The sequence below is a fragment of the Capsicum annuum genome, chromosome 12 (assembly GCF_002878395.1).
Source record: "Capsicum annuum cultivar UCD-10X-F1 chromosome 12, UCD10Xv1.1, whole genome shotgun sequence".
Classification (NCBI taxonomy): domain Eukaryota; kingdom Viridiplantae; phylum Streptophyta; class Magnoliopsida; order Solanales; family Solanaceae; genus Capsicum; species Capsicum annuum.
The window spans coordinates 225,613,121-225,627,882 of NC_061122.1; the positions used below are offsets into that span (position 1 = coordinate 225,613,121).

General features: G+C 36.7%; 1 protein-coding gene across 12 annotated transcripts; it reads right to left on the reverse strand.

Annotated features, from left to right (window-relative positions):
- Nucleotides 1-273: 273 nt before the first annotated feature.
- LOC107850642 (protein EARLY FLOWERING 3) lies at nucleotides 274-7,404 on the reverse strand. 12 transcript variants are annotated; one of them, XM_047401230.1, is made up of 7 exons: nucleotides 7,053-7,337; nucleotides 5,471-5,866; nucleotides 4,158-4,331; nucleotides 3,768-4,040; nucleotides 3,559-3,680; nucleotides 1,842-1,893; nucleotides 274-1,577 (listed from the first exon to the last, which is right to left on the reverse strand). In XM_047401230.1, exons 2-7 carry the CDS (start codon nucleotides 5,660-5,662, stop codon nucleotides 438-440), a joined length of 1,953 nt encoding a protein of 650 aa, XP_047257186.1. In that variant the 5' UTR covers nucleotides 5,663-5,866; nucleotides 7,053-7,337; the 3' UTR covers nucleotides 274-437. The 12 variants fall into 12 exon arrangements, with proteins under 12 accessions (XP_047257186.1, XP_047257185.1, XP_047257182.1 ...); XM_047401229.1 differs by having other exon boundaries at nucleotides 6,989-7,261; XM_047401226.1 differs by having other exon boundaries at nucleotides 3,768-4,331.
- Nucleotides 7,405-14,762: the final 7,358 nt, after the last annotated feature.

Genomic DNA, 14,762 nt, shown 5'->3' on the forward strand with positions numbered 1-14,762 from the left:
ATAGCGAAAGTTCCTTTCAGTTAGTCTCCTTCCTAGTGGATATACATGCAATACCTTTAAGCTTACCTGCCCATTAGCATAATTAGGCAGGAAAAATGATTGAAAATTGATGGTCTTAACTTTTGATCGATGCCAGCTCCATCGACAGACAGTTAAGGTCAAATAGCAAATCTTGTTGACTTTAAAGTTTTGTACGAAGCAAGCAAAATCAAAAATTCAAAGTAATCCACAGCCAATTTAGTGTACAACATACTGTAATCCCATATCCACAAGTGAAACATGAAGAGGATAGGTGTGTGTTATATAATTATAAGGTAATCTTCAAGCATGTTATTTACAAAATGACTCACTCAACACATCAAATTCCACTTACAAAATTGTTATCTAAAAAGTTACAAAAAATTGATCATTAATACAAGAAGAGCTACTACTACTGCCTATAAATGAGTAAAACCAGAGTCATACTGTTTTCTCTCTTCTTGTATAGACTGAAAAATTCGAGCGGCAGATTCTGTGGCTGACCGTGCATTACGAGGTACAACTTTGATGACTCTAGCAGGGTTAACAGGAACACAAGGTTGGGGGCCAGTAACTGGAGTATCCGGAGTCTCTGGAGGAGAAGTTGGGAACAGAGGAAGCACACTTCTTCTTTCCGTGGCGTTATCCACAACTTTTCTAATAGTTGTTCCACTTGGACTGCTTGCGGTGCTGGCCTGCATCTCTACATCTCGAGAGGAATGAGACTTTACATCTGGGACAGTTTCATGATTACTGTTTGGAACATTACTCGAGTTTTGACGTTGAACATAAAAATTAGCTCCTCCTTCCAATAACTGACTTTGTAAATTTTGAGCAACAAACTGGTTTGATTGATCAACAAGTGAAGAAGAGATTGCTGGATTTATAACTGGCATGCCATACGGAGGAAAATAGGCGTGACTAGCTGGAGGGGCAAAAGGCATCTCGACTCCTTGATACAGATGATAAGAAGCTGGAATTCCATAAGATGAAGTCAATCCTGCAGTTCCAGAACCTCCATAGACTGAACTCGTCACTCCGGGTCCAGGATATGGCTTGTATACGAGTCCTTCAGAAGGAGTCATGACTGGGATCAACCATTGGTGCCCCGAGGGTTGATTGAAGCTCCAAGGACCCATAGTGGAGTCATTTGTTATTGGATGACCTGAAAACGGACGGTAGCTAGAAGGCTGGCTATTATTTTGCACAGATGAGAAGGATGCCGCCTTTACTACTGTGTTTTCAGCAGAACATTCCATACTAACATTAGGCTTCTCAGAATCCTTCCTCTGCTTCAGAACATTGTTACCATCTCTAATAATATACTCCAGCGGAAGTCTTTTCGCAGATGAATCCTTTACTGGTTTGTCTACCGTGTTTTCAGCAGTACATTCGATCCTAGTGTTAGGCTTCTCAGAATCCTTCCTCTTCGAAACATTGTGACCATCTCTGAATATATGCTCCAACGGAAGTGTTTTAGTAGATGAATCCTTTACAGATTTGACTAAATAAGCACCATCATCGAGCACGCTTTGTGAACCAGCTATGAGTCGTTGTACCTGTTACAATCACACAAAAGCTTCAGTAGAATTACTATTCTACTTATTCATCAGGAAAAGTAAATGTAAATCATCTTTTATTCAAATACTGTAATATTATTAGTTCAAAGAGTAGAACATCAACATAGTGCTGAAAAAGTTTACATAGAGTCCTCCTATGTCCCCGTAAGGAATCAATCCGGTCCAGTGAAACATCTATGTTGTCTGCAGAATAAAATCACATTTCTGATGTTACGAGAAATCTAGCCTCTACAATTGCCTCACCTTTATTAGACGATGCAACTCAAAAACTTGAACCGCAAACGCCCTTTGCTGGCTGTTCCAAGAAAATAGGGAAAACGTCAAGCAAACAAATAAAAAATAGAGTACTAACTTAGCTCTTTTAAGTGCACCGGGAAAAAAAATTATCAATTAAAAATGAAAAACAAATAAGACTAACACACATTTGGAAACAATTTCAAAGAGCAAGAACCATCAAGTCAATCTACAGATTTTGACACACACGACATCTCTTCTATATCATAATCAAAAGATATAAGGTTGTCAACAGGATGCCCTTTCCCACAACACCAGTATATTATGGAGAGTTTTTCCTTCACGGCATAACCATTTCTATGTAATTCTAAGATGCACATTGAAATCTGAGCTTTAAGAAGTTGGGTAATGAAATCAGTATGCTAGCCAACAGAGCTTTTGTCCCTCTCCACTGCAGAAATTTTTTTGTTCATGTTAAACCACCTAAGAAGAGCAGGTCACCAGCCCAGGTAAGGAAAATGAAAAAGAACTCAATGAAATACCATCTCTGGTCCGTTTCAAATGCCTTTTTAGCCAAAAACAATTTGTACCAAGGTATCTATCATTGATCTCTACTGTAAATTTTCTCTTATCTCCCTTATCATCTTTAGTTATCAATCTCATTTTGGAAAAAAAAAAACTGAAGTAAAAAACTAATAGATAGTGCGATTCAATGAATACTGAAGTTGAAACTCAATAGAGAGAGTTAAAGACACAAAAACGTTGAAGAAGCAAATAGAGATAGTTAAAGACCAATGAAAAAGTTCACAAGATTTAGACCGAATGTTGCAAATTACGGGTTTGATTTGGACAAGTTTCTTGATGAAGGAAAAGAAACTTTTGAGGAAGAAGAATTACGTCAAATAGTTAGGATTATGTTAAATTTTGAAATTCCAACTTTTATAGATAATTGTATCACCATGTTTTTTTTTTTGTCATTTACATTCTTTTCTATTTCTTGGCATTGAAACTAAATGGACATAGGAAGCTACCCTCGGGACTAAGTTACTATTGGATTTTCTCTTTTTATCTTCTTTGCTTCAAGAGTTATATACTGTTAATTTTGATGGTGAGAAGTATAGGTGGAAGAAACATAGAGAAGCAATTTGACCAAAAAAATTTGTAAGATTATCATTTGTTCACTCTACTCGTTAGGTTGAATTAACTCAACAAGGTTTCGTAATTCACCCTTTCAATGGCATCTAGTTCGGTTAAAAAAATCTAAAATTTGTCTTGGTTTATAAGCCAACATAACACAATCAATTAACTAACCGTTTGGTAATTCAAGAAAAACAATAAAATTACATAACAAATCTTAAAGAAAAATAAAACATCACCAATTTAATGACCAAAATCATCATTGAAGAAACTACGGATAAGACTAAACCCAAATAACTTAGAATTTCTTCTACCGATTCAAGATCACATTTCATTTGAGTAGTAACCTGTCTTTTCTTTCTAACATTGCTTTATTAAGATGTGAAATTTTGCACTTAACGGAATTTCTTTGTATGACCTATCATGCATGACTGCAAGTTGGGAAAACCTGATCTGACTTTAATGTTGAAATATTTTCATATGACTTCATAATCGTGGTAACAAGCTCGTAAGCAATTTTAGGTGTATTATGTTCTCTACCTTCCAAGTTAGGGGCAAGATTTGCAAATAATCTTCCAGTTGAACTTACTTGGCAATAGCTTTTCTGGCACTCCAGAAATGTTTTTGACCTATTAATCCAACGACATCATCAGGAGATATGTACATTCCAGATATAGATTCCACCATGGAAGTCTCGGATAAGTCGTCACCCTGGTCCACAACTCTCGTTTGTAATGATTCAGATGCCTTGTCTTCCTTTGGTTCCGTATCATTACTATACTTATTATTAGGAATTACCTGCTCTTTTGATGAAACATCCTTCACAAGAAGAGAAGAATCACCATGATCAACAATCATAACAGGTTCAGCTAGTATGGTGCCACCAACTTGAGAATCAACACTGCATTCTGGTTGTAGGAGACCAGCCTTACAAAATATGCCAGAAGTATTACCGGGGTCATCTCTCGGTTCATATTGCAATCGTACATCAGCTTCCTTCAGAACATCATCTAGCTTATCCATTGATGGAATTGAGGTAAAGTTACATGAACGCTCTCTGCTTACGGCAAGCTGTTTAGAGTTACGTTCATTCAAGTCTGTTCTAGAATGCATCGGAAGTACAGTAGTAGAGGCAGAGAGATTTCTACCATCTAGAGTACTATAGAACTTTCTGTTTCCTTGACCCACCTTGGATTTAACAAAGACAGGAACTCTGAAGTCATCCTCTTCTGCTTTCTTGTTAGAATCAACTGGCAGCAACGGAGTTTTTGAATTTGAACTGCAGGAATGTGGCTTTTCAGCAGGATGTCTTGATGGAGGAAGTTGTGCTGAGAAAGATACATCTCTTTCACGTCCAGGTCCCTACACATTTAATCGCTTAAATCAAGTCAGTCATAAATTCAAACATCAACAAGCTTTATAATAACCATTCACCAGGCATAAAAAATATTTATTGAATCCAAAGAGAAACAATTAACATCATGAAACGTCTAAACTGCATAAAAATTAAAGGTAATACTAGCTTACATTAAGAACACATTTTGAAGTGACAGTGTGTATGCTACTAACACATTATAGAAAAAATATGAGAAAAAACAAAGCAAGGGAATGACAAAAACCACATACTTAATGAATGAGATTTCCGAATTTGCATCACGAGACCTATAAGAGACGGACAATCACATATATTATTTAATAACATCCTGCTGGAACGTTAAGATGAAGAACTTAGGGATTTCGAGGTATACTTAGCTTCCTAGTTGTTATGCAAAACATGCCACGGGAAGTGGTGTCTACCCACCTCAACCTTTTCCCCAAAGAACCAAAAAGAAGTTGCCAAAGAAGGGCTATTGGAGAGGAATGTGGCTTGCACAAAACTGCTTGCACAATGGTCAATCTAGAATATTTTAAACAGTATCACAAAGTTAAGACAACTGATTCGGCTATAATTCTTCAGCAACACCGAGCAATTTAACCCGATTGCAGTGAGAAAACAACCGTTCTATCCTATGAGAGATCATTTGAACTTTGGTAGCTGGTTAAATTTTTGCAGCTATTAGTTATGCGGGTCTAGTTATTCCATTTTTCCCCCGCATAAGATTATAAATCAATTCCCTCATAACTTACACATGCATAAGTTATGTGGGTTTCAAAATTGCAAACCACAAATCGTAATTTATTTCCTAACTAGTTATCAAACGTTGTATAACTCAGACAGAAATTAATGCATGAACAAGTTGCTTCTTTAGTAGCTACCAAACGACCCCTAAGAGTGCTTTTTGGGTGAAAACAAAACTACAAATTCAAAAAGGAAAAAAAAGATGAACTCTTTTATCTTTAATAGGTCTAACAACAGGTTTAAAATCAAAAGCTACAAACCATAACAGTAAACCATAACATTCAAAGCTAATGTCCAACTCTATTGTTCCAATATAAGGAATCAGTTCATATAATGTGACTAGTGAACACACAGCAATACAAATAATTTTCACTTTGTATACCTGATAATTTGCACTTTTGGGATTATTTGAAATCCCATGTTTGAATCGCTGAGAAGGAATACTGAGCTGCTCGTAAAGGGCCATTTTATTCCTTGGAGGTGCTCTTGGACCTCCTTTTTCTGTATCATTAACATGAAGCCTTGGAAACAAAGGTCCCATTAGTTTCTCTTCACCCTTTCCTCCTCTCTTCATTTCTTCAAATACGTTCACCCAAGGAACCCCCTAGGGAGGCCGACGACCTTTGCCACAGCCTCTGATCTTCAAGTGAGCACTTTGTGGTAACCTCCTAATTGTGCAATAGCTCGCAAACCACCCAGAAGATGTTCAGCCAATCTCTAACATCGATTAATTCAACAGAAACCAATTTCAAGACATCGATCCAATTACTTCAAGTTTCTGCAGTTTTCAACAAAATCAATCAATATTTCAGAGAACAAAGCAAAACCCACCTGAAAAAACACTAATACTACCAATCCGAAATCCCAAAACAGATTGTTTACGTAGAAATCAAGAGAATTCTGACGTACCCAAAAGCTAAAAAAGATGAATTCTTTAACAAAATGTCTACTGTATTTCTCGAATCACTTCAAATTTCTGAAAAACTAAGCAAAACCCTCTTGGAAAAAACACAAAATTCTACTGACCCAGAAGCCAAAAACAGATTTTTTACACAGAAATCAAGCTGTTTCTGGAGTATCCAAAAGCAAAACGCCTATTGTACTGCTCGAATTACATCAAATTTATGCAAAATCAATCAATATTTCAGAAAAAGAAGCTAAACCCACCTGAAAAAACACAAAATTCTACCTACCCAGAAGCTCAAAACAGATTCTTTACATAGAAATTAAGCAAAAAATGCACTATACTTTAAAGAAAATGCCTATTTATTTCTCAAATTTCTGAAAACTAAGCAAGACCCACCTGAAAAATCACAAATTCTACCAGACCCAGAAGCTCAAAACAGATTCTTGGCATAGAAATCAAGAAATTTCTGAATTACCCCAAAACAAAAAGACGTATAGTTTAACAAAAAGATGTATACTATAAACAAAATACCTATTGTATTTCTCAAATTACTTCAAATTTCTGAAAACTAAGCAAAACCCACCAGCAAAAACACAAAATTCTACCAACCCAGAAGCTCAAAACAGATTCTTCACATAGAAATCAAGCAAAAAAAGCACTGTACTTCAAACAAAATACCTAGAATATTTCTCAAATTTCTGAAAACTAAGCAAGACCCACCTGAAAAAACATAAAATTCTACCAACCCAGAAGCTCAAAACAGATTCTTTACATAGAAATCAAGGGATTTCTCAAGTATCCAGAAGCACAAAAAGATGTATATGCCTATTGTATTTCTCAAATTACTCCAAATTTCTGCAAAATCAATCAATATTTCTGAAAACTAAGCAAAACCCACTTGACAAAACACAAAATTCTACCAACCCAGAAGCTCAAAACAGATTCTTTACAAAGAAATCAAGCAAAAAAAGCACTATACTTCAAACAAAATACCTATTGTATTTCTCAAATTTCTGAAAACTAAGCAAAACCCAAAAGCTCAAAACAGAATCTTTACATGGAAATCAAGATATTTTTGTAAGTTCCCAGAAGCACCCAAAGATGTATATGCCTATTGTATTTCTCTCTTTTTTTTTTCCTTCTTTTTTTGATTTTTAAATTTTTTGCTGAAAACTATAATAATCTGAAAGAAGAGATTAAAGTGACAAAATATAATATAATACTAATAAAAACAAGAAGTAATTTGGAAAGTCGGCAAAAGATCAAACTGACTGTATGAAAAGGGGAAGGGCCAAAAAAGTGCAAAAGGTAGGACAGTTGGTTTGGATAAGTAACACACACAATCTTAGAACATCCCATAACAGATTACTTTAAGACGATCAAACTAGATTTTGCGTGTCAAGTAAACACCTTCAACTTGATTTCAACTGACAAATAAATACATGAATATTTAAAAATTATTTAATTAAAAATATATTATTTCAAAATAAATTATTTCGTTATGTATATATGTAAGATAATTTATTTGATCAGGTAATTGTTATGATATAAATAATAAGATAAATAATCTTACTCTTTATTTCAAGATTATTATACTTTATCTATCACACCAAATGACTCTTTAATAGACGTTTGATCATGAAAATCAAAGTTTTTAAAGTTTAAGTTATATCTGGCGATAATATAAAATGGAGTTATTTTTAGATTTTTGTGAGAGAAAAAAAAATAGTTGTATTGAGAATTCTTATGATCAAATGTTATTTTGAATAAAGTAAAAAGAAATTTAAAAAAAAAATAGAAAATTTTATGATCAAGCGGAGTTGAAATTGAGAAAATTTAGTTATTAAGTCTTTTCAAATTTTCAATTAGCAAAATGACCTACTGAGAAAATTTGGTTATTAAGCCTCTTCAAGTTTTCAATTAGCAAAATGGTCTGCTTCTATTTTCTCATTTGTCGAATTGATAATTGTTCTGACCATATATTGGTCAGATCGATAATTGATTTGTCGGATCGATAATCGATCTGTCTATATATCCGTAGGATAGATAATAGATCTGTCTCAAAAATGGATCATTTCCCTAAAAAAGGACTTGTAGTCTGTTTAATTAAAAAGAAGACTTAAAAAGGTCATTTAAAAAAGAATTTCGTTGAAATTTCTAAACACTCTTAACTTCGTGCATACTTAGGGTTGTTTGATTGGGAACAAATTATTTCACTGTGTATATGAAATAATTTATTCCATCACTATCATATAAATGGTAGAATAAATAATTTCGGATCTAACTAACATCTCCAACCAAAAATAAAATAAAATAATCTTGTATTTTGTTGTTAAATTATTATACCTTATCCATCACACCACCTCTTAAAATTGATATGGCATATAAATACTGTAGATATTTATATATCTTTGTTTTTTTTGTAAAAAGGATAATGATATCATTAATCAATATAGGGTACGGGTGGATTAGTACTCCTATCAGAAGTAGGAGCCAAAAAAGGGTCATTCAGGGCCACATCCCGACCCTGTAGGTTAATGTTCAAATGCTTTACAATGCGATTAAATGTTTTGCCAAAGCAATTGTTCCTGACTAAATTTACAGCAAAAGGGGTACATGAGTAGTAACGGTGGGGCTTCCCAAAAACTTCATCCCGGTTTCTTCTTTTGCCAGACAATCAGCTACTCCATTCTGTTTCTTAAATATTTGCATTGGGGTTGTTGCTCCTAGCACCACTAGTAATGTCCTGCACTCAGATACACTATTATGGTAAATGGGGTGATCATTAGCTAAAATTTTAATAGCTATAACTGAGTCTATTTCAATATCAAACGATCTGATGTTTTATTCTTTGGCCAAAATCAGGCCACATCTGAGAGCAAGAAGTTCAGCCATAGTAGGAGTGATATCGGAAATATGTTGGTAAAAAACTAGAAGTCATTCTCCATTGCCATTTCGGAACACACCACCCAACCTCCCAGGTCCTGGGTTGGCCATAACTGAACCATCAGTATTAAGTTTTATGCCTCTTGTAGTGAGAGGGTTCCACTTGATGTTGATGGCTTCTGTGGTAGGGTTACTATGGGTGTTTTGGTTCTTAGCAAGAAAAGTGAATTTAGTGGCAGTAGCAATCACCTCATCAATCCTGGTGACATTGTGCTTATTATTGAAAAGGTTATCATTCCTTGTTAGCCAGATGGACCATAAGTAATAAGGGAGCAAAGTATCCCAAGTAAGCCATGAGTTGTAGTTCTCCGTCTTAGTTCACCCTATATTTCATGCCAGTTAGAGGCAATGATGGTGTTCCAACTGAAGGGGGGCTTAAAAAGGCTTTTGTTACCCATCTTAAACCAAAACTGCAATGCACTATGTCACTGGAAAAAGATATGGCTAATGTCTTCTCTACTACTGTTGCAGAAGTGACATTGGGGAGAGACGTTTATGCCAATGTGATTAGGTAGCTGCTGGTAGGAAGTCTGTTATGCAGGAAAAGCCAGAGGAAGGTTTTTGTTTTTTTAGGGGCATTAGCCCTCCAAACAATCTAGAAATTCTTGCTCTGGGGAGTAGTGAGAGTGGAATTCCTAAGACAAGAGTACATAATACCAGTGGTGAAGGTAGCACTGGGACTGTAATTCTAAATAGTCGTATCATCAGCATTACAGTTAGAATTCAAAGGGATGCTAAGGATGTTATTTTTAATAGCATTAGGAAATTCAAAAGAAAGCCTTTTGAATCTCAATTGTCATTATTATAAATTTCCTTAATAGAGATATTGGTTGCTTAGCTGTTGATGGGACCTTGGATGATGCTTCTAAGGCTGCTTAAGTGGGGAATCTAGGTATTTTTCATAAAATTCACTCTGTCCCCTTTACCAACCCTCCATCTGATGTCCGTGGAACAGTCTTCCCGCCCTTTTCGAATGTTCTTCCAAGTACTGAAAGTAATTTTCCTGATGGGGGAGGGACCATGATTCTTATAGTATTTAGCAAGGAGCACTTGGCCCCGATGGTTGTTGGGGTTGTGGAAGAGTCTTCATACAGGCTTGCATGGAGGGCTCTATTCCTTAGCTCACTTTTGTGGAGACCAAGGCCCCCATTCCTTTTAGAGGTGGTAAGGATATCCCAACTCAACAAATGTAGCTTTTTTTTCTACACAACTACCCCAAACAAAATCCCTATGGATTTTGTTAAAGAATTCAGTGACCCGGCTAGAAATTTTGAAGTATTACATGACATGAGAGGGTATGGCGCTAGGAGTAGACTTGGCAAGAATAGTGTTTCCAGACATGTTTAGGAGCTTGGTCTTCCACCCGGCCAAACTGGAATTCATGTTGTCAAAAATGAATTGGAAATCACTATTTTTAGGTTTTCTGTTGAAGATAGAAAATCCTAGGTATTTTCTAAAATCTGGGCTAACTTAAATGTTAAAGATTTGGGAGCACATGGTGGAGTGAGAACAATTTTTGGAGAAGATTACTTTGGACTTATTATGATTGGTGGTTTGTTTAAAAAACTGGCTAAAGGTTTTGGGGATGTTAACAATAGTATGACAGTTATGAGCATTGGCTCTAGCAAGAAAAGCAAGACCATCAGCAAAGAAGAAGTGGGATCGCTTAGGGCCGCTAGTAGAAATACTTATGGGGTTCCAGTTTTGGCTCTTACTTCTGCCTCATTGCCCCTAAACAGTCTCTCCATACACATTAAAAGACGTAGAGGGACATGGGGTCCCCCTTCCTAATGCCTCTGGATGGATTAAAGAAAGTGGTTTTTCTTCCATTGCCCAGGATAGCTATGGAGGAAGAGCATATACAAGACATGATGAGCTTGGTAAGTTTGGGAGAAAAGCCAAAAAATTGCAGAGTATCTTTTACGGATGACCATTCAAGCTTATCAAAAGCTTTTTCAAGGTCAATTTTGAGGATCATGTTAGTCTGCTTACCGTTCATCCTTCCAAAATGAGTAATATATTCTTGGATGATGATGGCATGATCAGAGGCCCTCCTATTATCTAGGAAGCTAACTTGGGTTGGTCCTATGATGGACTGGAGGATGGGCTTGATTCTGTTAATAATGATCTTGTAACTGGTGTTACATAACCTAATAGGTCTGTATCTTGTAACTGGTGTTACATAACCTAATAGGTCTGTAACTTTTCAGTCTTGAGTCATTCTTACACTTAGGTATGAGGCTAAGGAGGGTACTGTTATGGTCAGCAGGCATAGTACACTTAAAAAAGACTTCTCTACAAAAGGAAATTGTTTTTGGACCAACATCAGTCCAGAGCTTTTGAAAGAACATGGGATAAAAGCCACCAGCCCAGAGGCTTTTAGAGGTTTGAAAGATTTGATGGCTAGAAGAACCTCAGAGTCCCTTAAAGGGGTAACTAAAGTAGCTCTTATCTTAGCATTGTTCACATTAATGGGCATACTGGGGATGAAGTGACTATTGGGACACTGAACATGACTGGTCATGTACAAGTTGGTAAAGTGCTGGAGCACATGGGAAGTAATAATGTTTCCCCCCTATACACATTACCTACATCATCATAAAGCTCATTAATCCTATTCTTTCTTCTTCTATTAATAGTGGAGGCATGGAAAAATGAAGTATTAGCATTACCTTTTGTGAGCCAAGTAATTATGGACTTGGTTTTCCAAAAATCCTCCTTACATTTTAGGAGAGCGTCATAGTCATAAAGGAGGTCATTTTCCAAATTCCGCAAGAAAGTGCTAGTGTGGTAGTTTCTAGATTTTTGGATGCCATCTAGTCTAGTAGTTATAGTTTTGAGCTTAGCGAAGAGGTTTCCAAACACCGTGTGGTTCCAATAGAAGGCCTGGGTTTGGAAAGTGTGAATAGCTTGATGAAGGTCAGAAGTCTGGGAAAAACACTCATGGACAAGATTATTGAAAGTTTGGTGATTACACCACATGGGTTCGAATCTAAAAGGTTTGTTATTATTGCCATGGAATCTTTTGGATAAAGTCATAAGCAAGGGGCAGTGGTCAGACTTAGTTCTGAGTAGGTGTGTTACAATTGACTCCGGAAAGTGGTTTATCCACGAGTCATTTGCGACAAACCTATCAAGCCTATCAAGTCTTTCTTAAATGAGGCTACTTCTATTGCGATAGCTCTTATTAGTCCAGGTGTACTTGCAGCCTCTAAAGCCTAAGTCTACTATATTGCAGTAATTTAAGCATTCCCAAAGCCTACTAACTCTATCTAGCATTATTGATGGGAACTCCTCCTAATTTTTCATTAGCTATCAGGACCTCATTGAAGTCACCACCAATCAACCAATCCTCTTTGAAGGTGGATCAGATGTGACAGAGCTCATCCTAAAGGGTGGCACATATGTTGGGGTTAAGGCTAGCATAAATAGCAGAAAATAACCAAGGACTAGGTCAAAGTTTACCTTGACAATGGTAGGGATGCCCTGAGGAGAGCTAGAAAAGTTTTGCAGCTTAACCACATCCTCTTTCCACATAATAACTACACCATCTCTCCTACCAACAGCACTTGATTTCAGATGAGAATCAAACTTGAGAGTTTATGGTCAACCATCTTGGTTTTCAGTAAGACCACTAGAGTGAGGTTATGGAGTTTTACAAGGGCTTCGTATTGACGCCTAAAACTTGCACTATTGCCCCCCCTGGTATTCCAGATGATGAAGTTCATATGGTCAGCTGAATTGGGGGGGTTGTTGAGTATTGGCCTCTTCCCTTTATCTTTTTGGAGAGGCTAGCCTTGTTACAAATAAGGGCTCAGGGAGTCTACTGCATTCACCTGGTCTGTCATGCTCCTCAATGCCAGTTTGAAAGTCCTTATCTTCTCCGGACAGAGTACCATAGTAATTGTGTCGAAGGGCTCTATATAGTCTTTTCGAATGTGCTTTTCCAAGATGTAAAAATTTGTGTTGGGCTCCCCGAAAGTTGCCAAGAATTTCTCCCTTTTTGAATTAGCTTGTTGGAGCTCTTCTAGCACATATGGTTTTGCTTTTCCTTGGTCTTCTCCTCATGTTGTCCCTTTTGAGCTCGGAGATGTGACTTGGTTGGTTTGTGGTAGAGTAGTTAGAGAAATCCATGGCACAAAGTTTAGTGTTTCCAACTCTAGAGGTAGGGGCCGTTGAGGTAGAAGGGTAAACTCTTGAACATGTGACCCATGAGGGAATTAAACTCGTTAGAGTTCATCATGTTCGGAGTTCCCATCATCTGGGCTTGCAACATAGTTTGAGCCCATAATTGGTATCCTAACCTGTCACGACACGATTTCTCAAGTCATGATGGCGCCTACCTTATTCCCCCAGTAGGCAAGCCAAGCCATAGCCCGGAATAATAGGTAACTGGCTAATAGGCAGAAATCAGAAAAGATCGCTTATAATGGTAGTAATATTAATAACAAGTAACAAACAAAAAGTAAACATTTCTCATATACTAAAACGAGGGAAGAAAAATGACCAAATACACAAAAGAATCTCTCCCAAGACCTAGTAAGGTCAGTACTAGAACCACTACTAAAATAAACCCAGAGTACTAGTCAGAGTCCAAAATATACCCAATATACACAAGTAGTCTCGAGTACAAAAGACCAAACCAGAGTAGATAGAGGAGGATCAGTCTCGAATGATAGTAAGCCCACCCTGCTACGAATCAGTACTGGAATGTAGGAATCACATCTATGTTGGCTGCTACTAATCAGATCTGCTTCAAGGAAAAGATACAGAAGTGTAGTATGAGTACCAAAGCAACGGGTACTCAGTTGACATCACCGGCCGACTAAGCTCAATACAGAAATGGTATAATTACAATGCAGGTATGTAATCTAAGCCGACAGTAAAAAGGGGCAGAAAGGTAAACAACTGCCAAGCTACGTCAATGAGATAAAAGAATAAATGTAAAAGATCAGAAAATAAATAACGCAGTAATTACAGACAAATCAAACATAACCTAACTGGGCCCCCATATGCCCGCTAGGCATACAACATAACCTAACTGGGGCCCATAAGCCCGCTAGGCACACTGAATAAGACAATTAACCCAACTGTACCCCCATAAGTCGGTGGGATACACAAGTAGCAATTAAAGAAAATAAACGTAAATAATCTGTAACTGAGCCAATCCCAAGAATCATGATAATCATCCAGATGTGCACCGGACTTGAATCGGAATCAATGGGTAGTAACAAGAGGCCAGATACCGAACTCAAACCGGTAGGAATGGATAATAACAAGAGGACATGTGCCAGATTCGAATCGGACATAGTGGGTAATAATGATAGGCCACATATATATTATACGCCAAAACTCATAATCGGATGTCGGACTAGAACCGGAGCTAAAAGAAACCACAATCATAATCAGATTGGACTCGAACCGAAACTCATAGTATAATAATCAAATGCCGAACTCGAATCGGAACTCATAATAACCATAATAATCAAATGTTGGACTCAAATCGAAACTCATAGTAATCACACCCAACTGTAATATTAAAATCCATATCCTACCATAACAATGTCAATGTGGTACAAAGGTTCACAATTAATGAAAGAAATAAAATATATACTGAACCTGAACAGAAGCTAAAATACATCTAATTATCATACGCGTATCTTAATTTTAAAAGGGCAAATTCAAGGTTTTGTAATTTAATTCCATGTCCTAAGGAGATTGATGCTATATTATATTGAAAGACAAAATACCAAAAGCTACTAAAATGGGGTCCTAATCCGAATAAATAAGACATGTTATATATATATTAAATGATACGCAA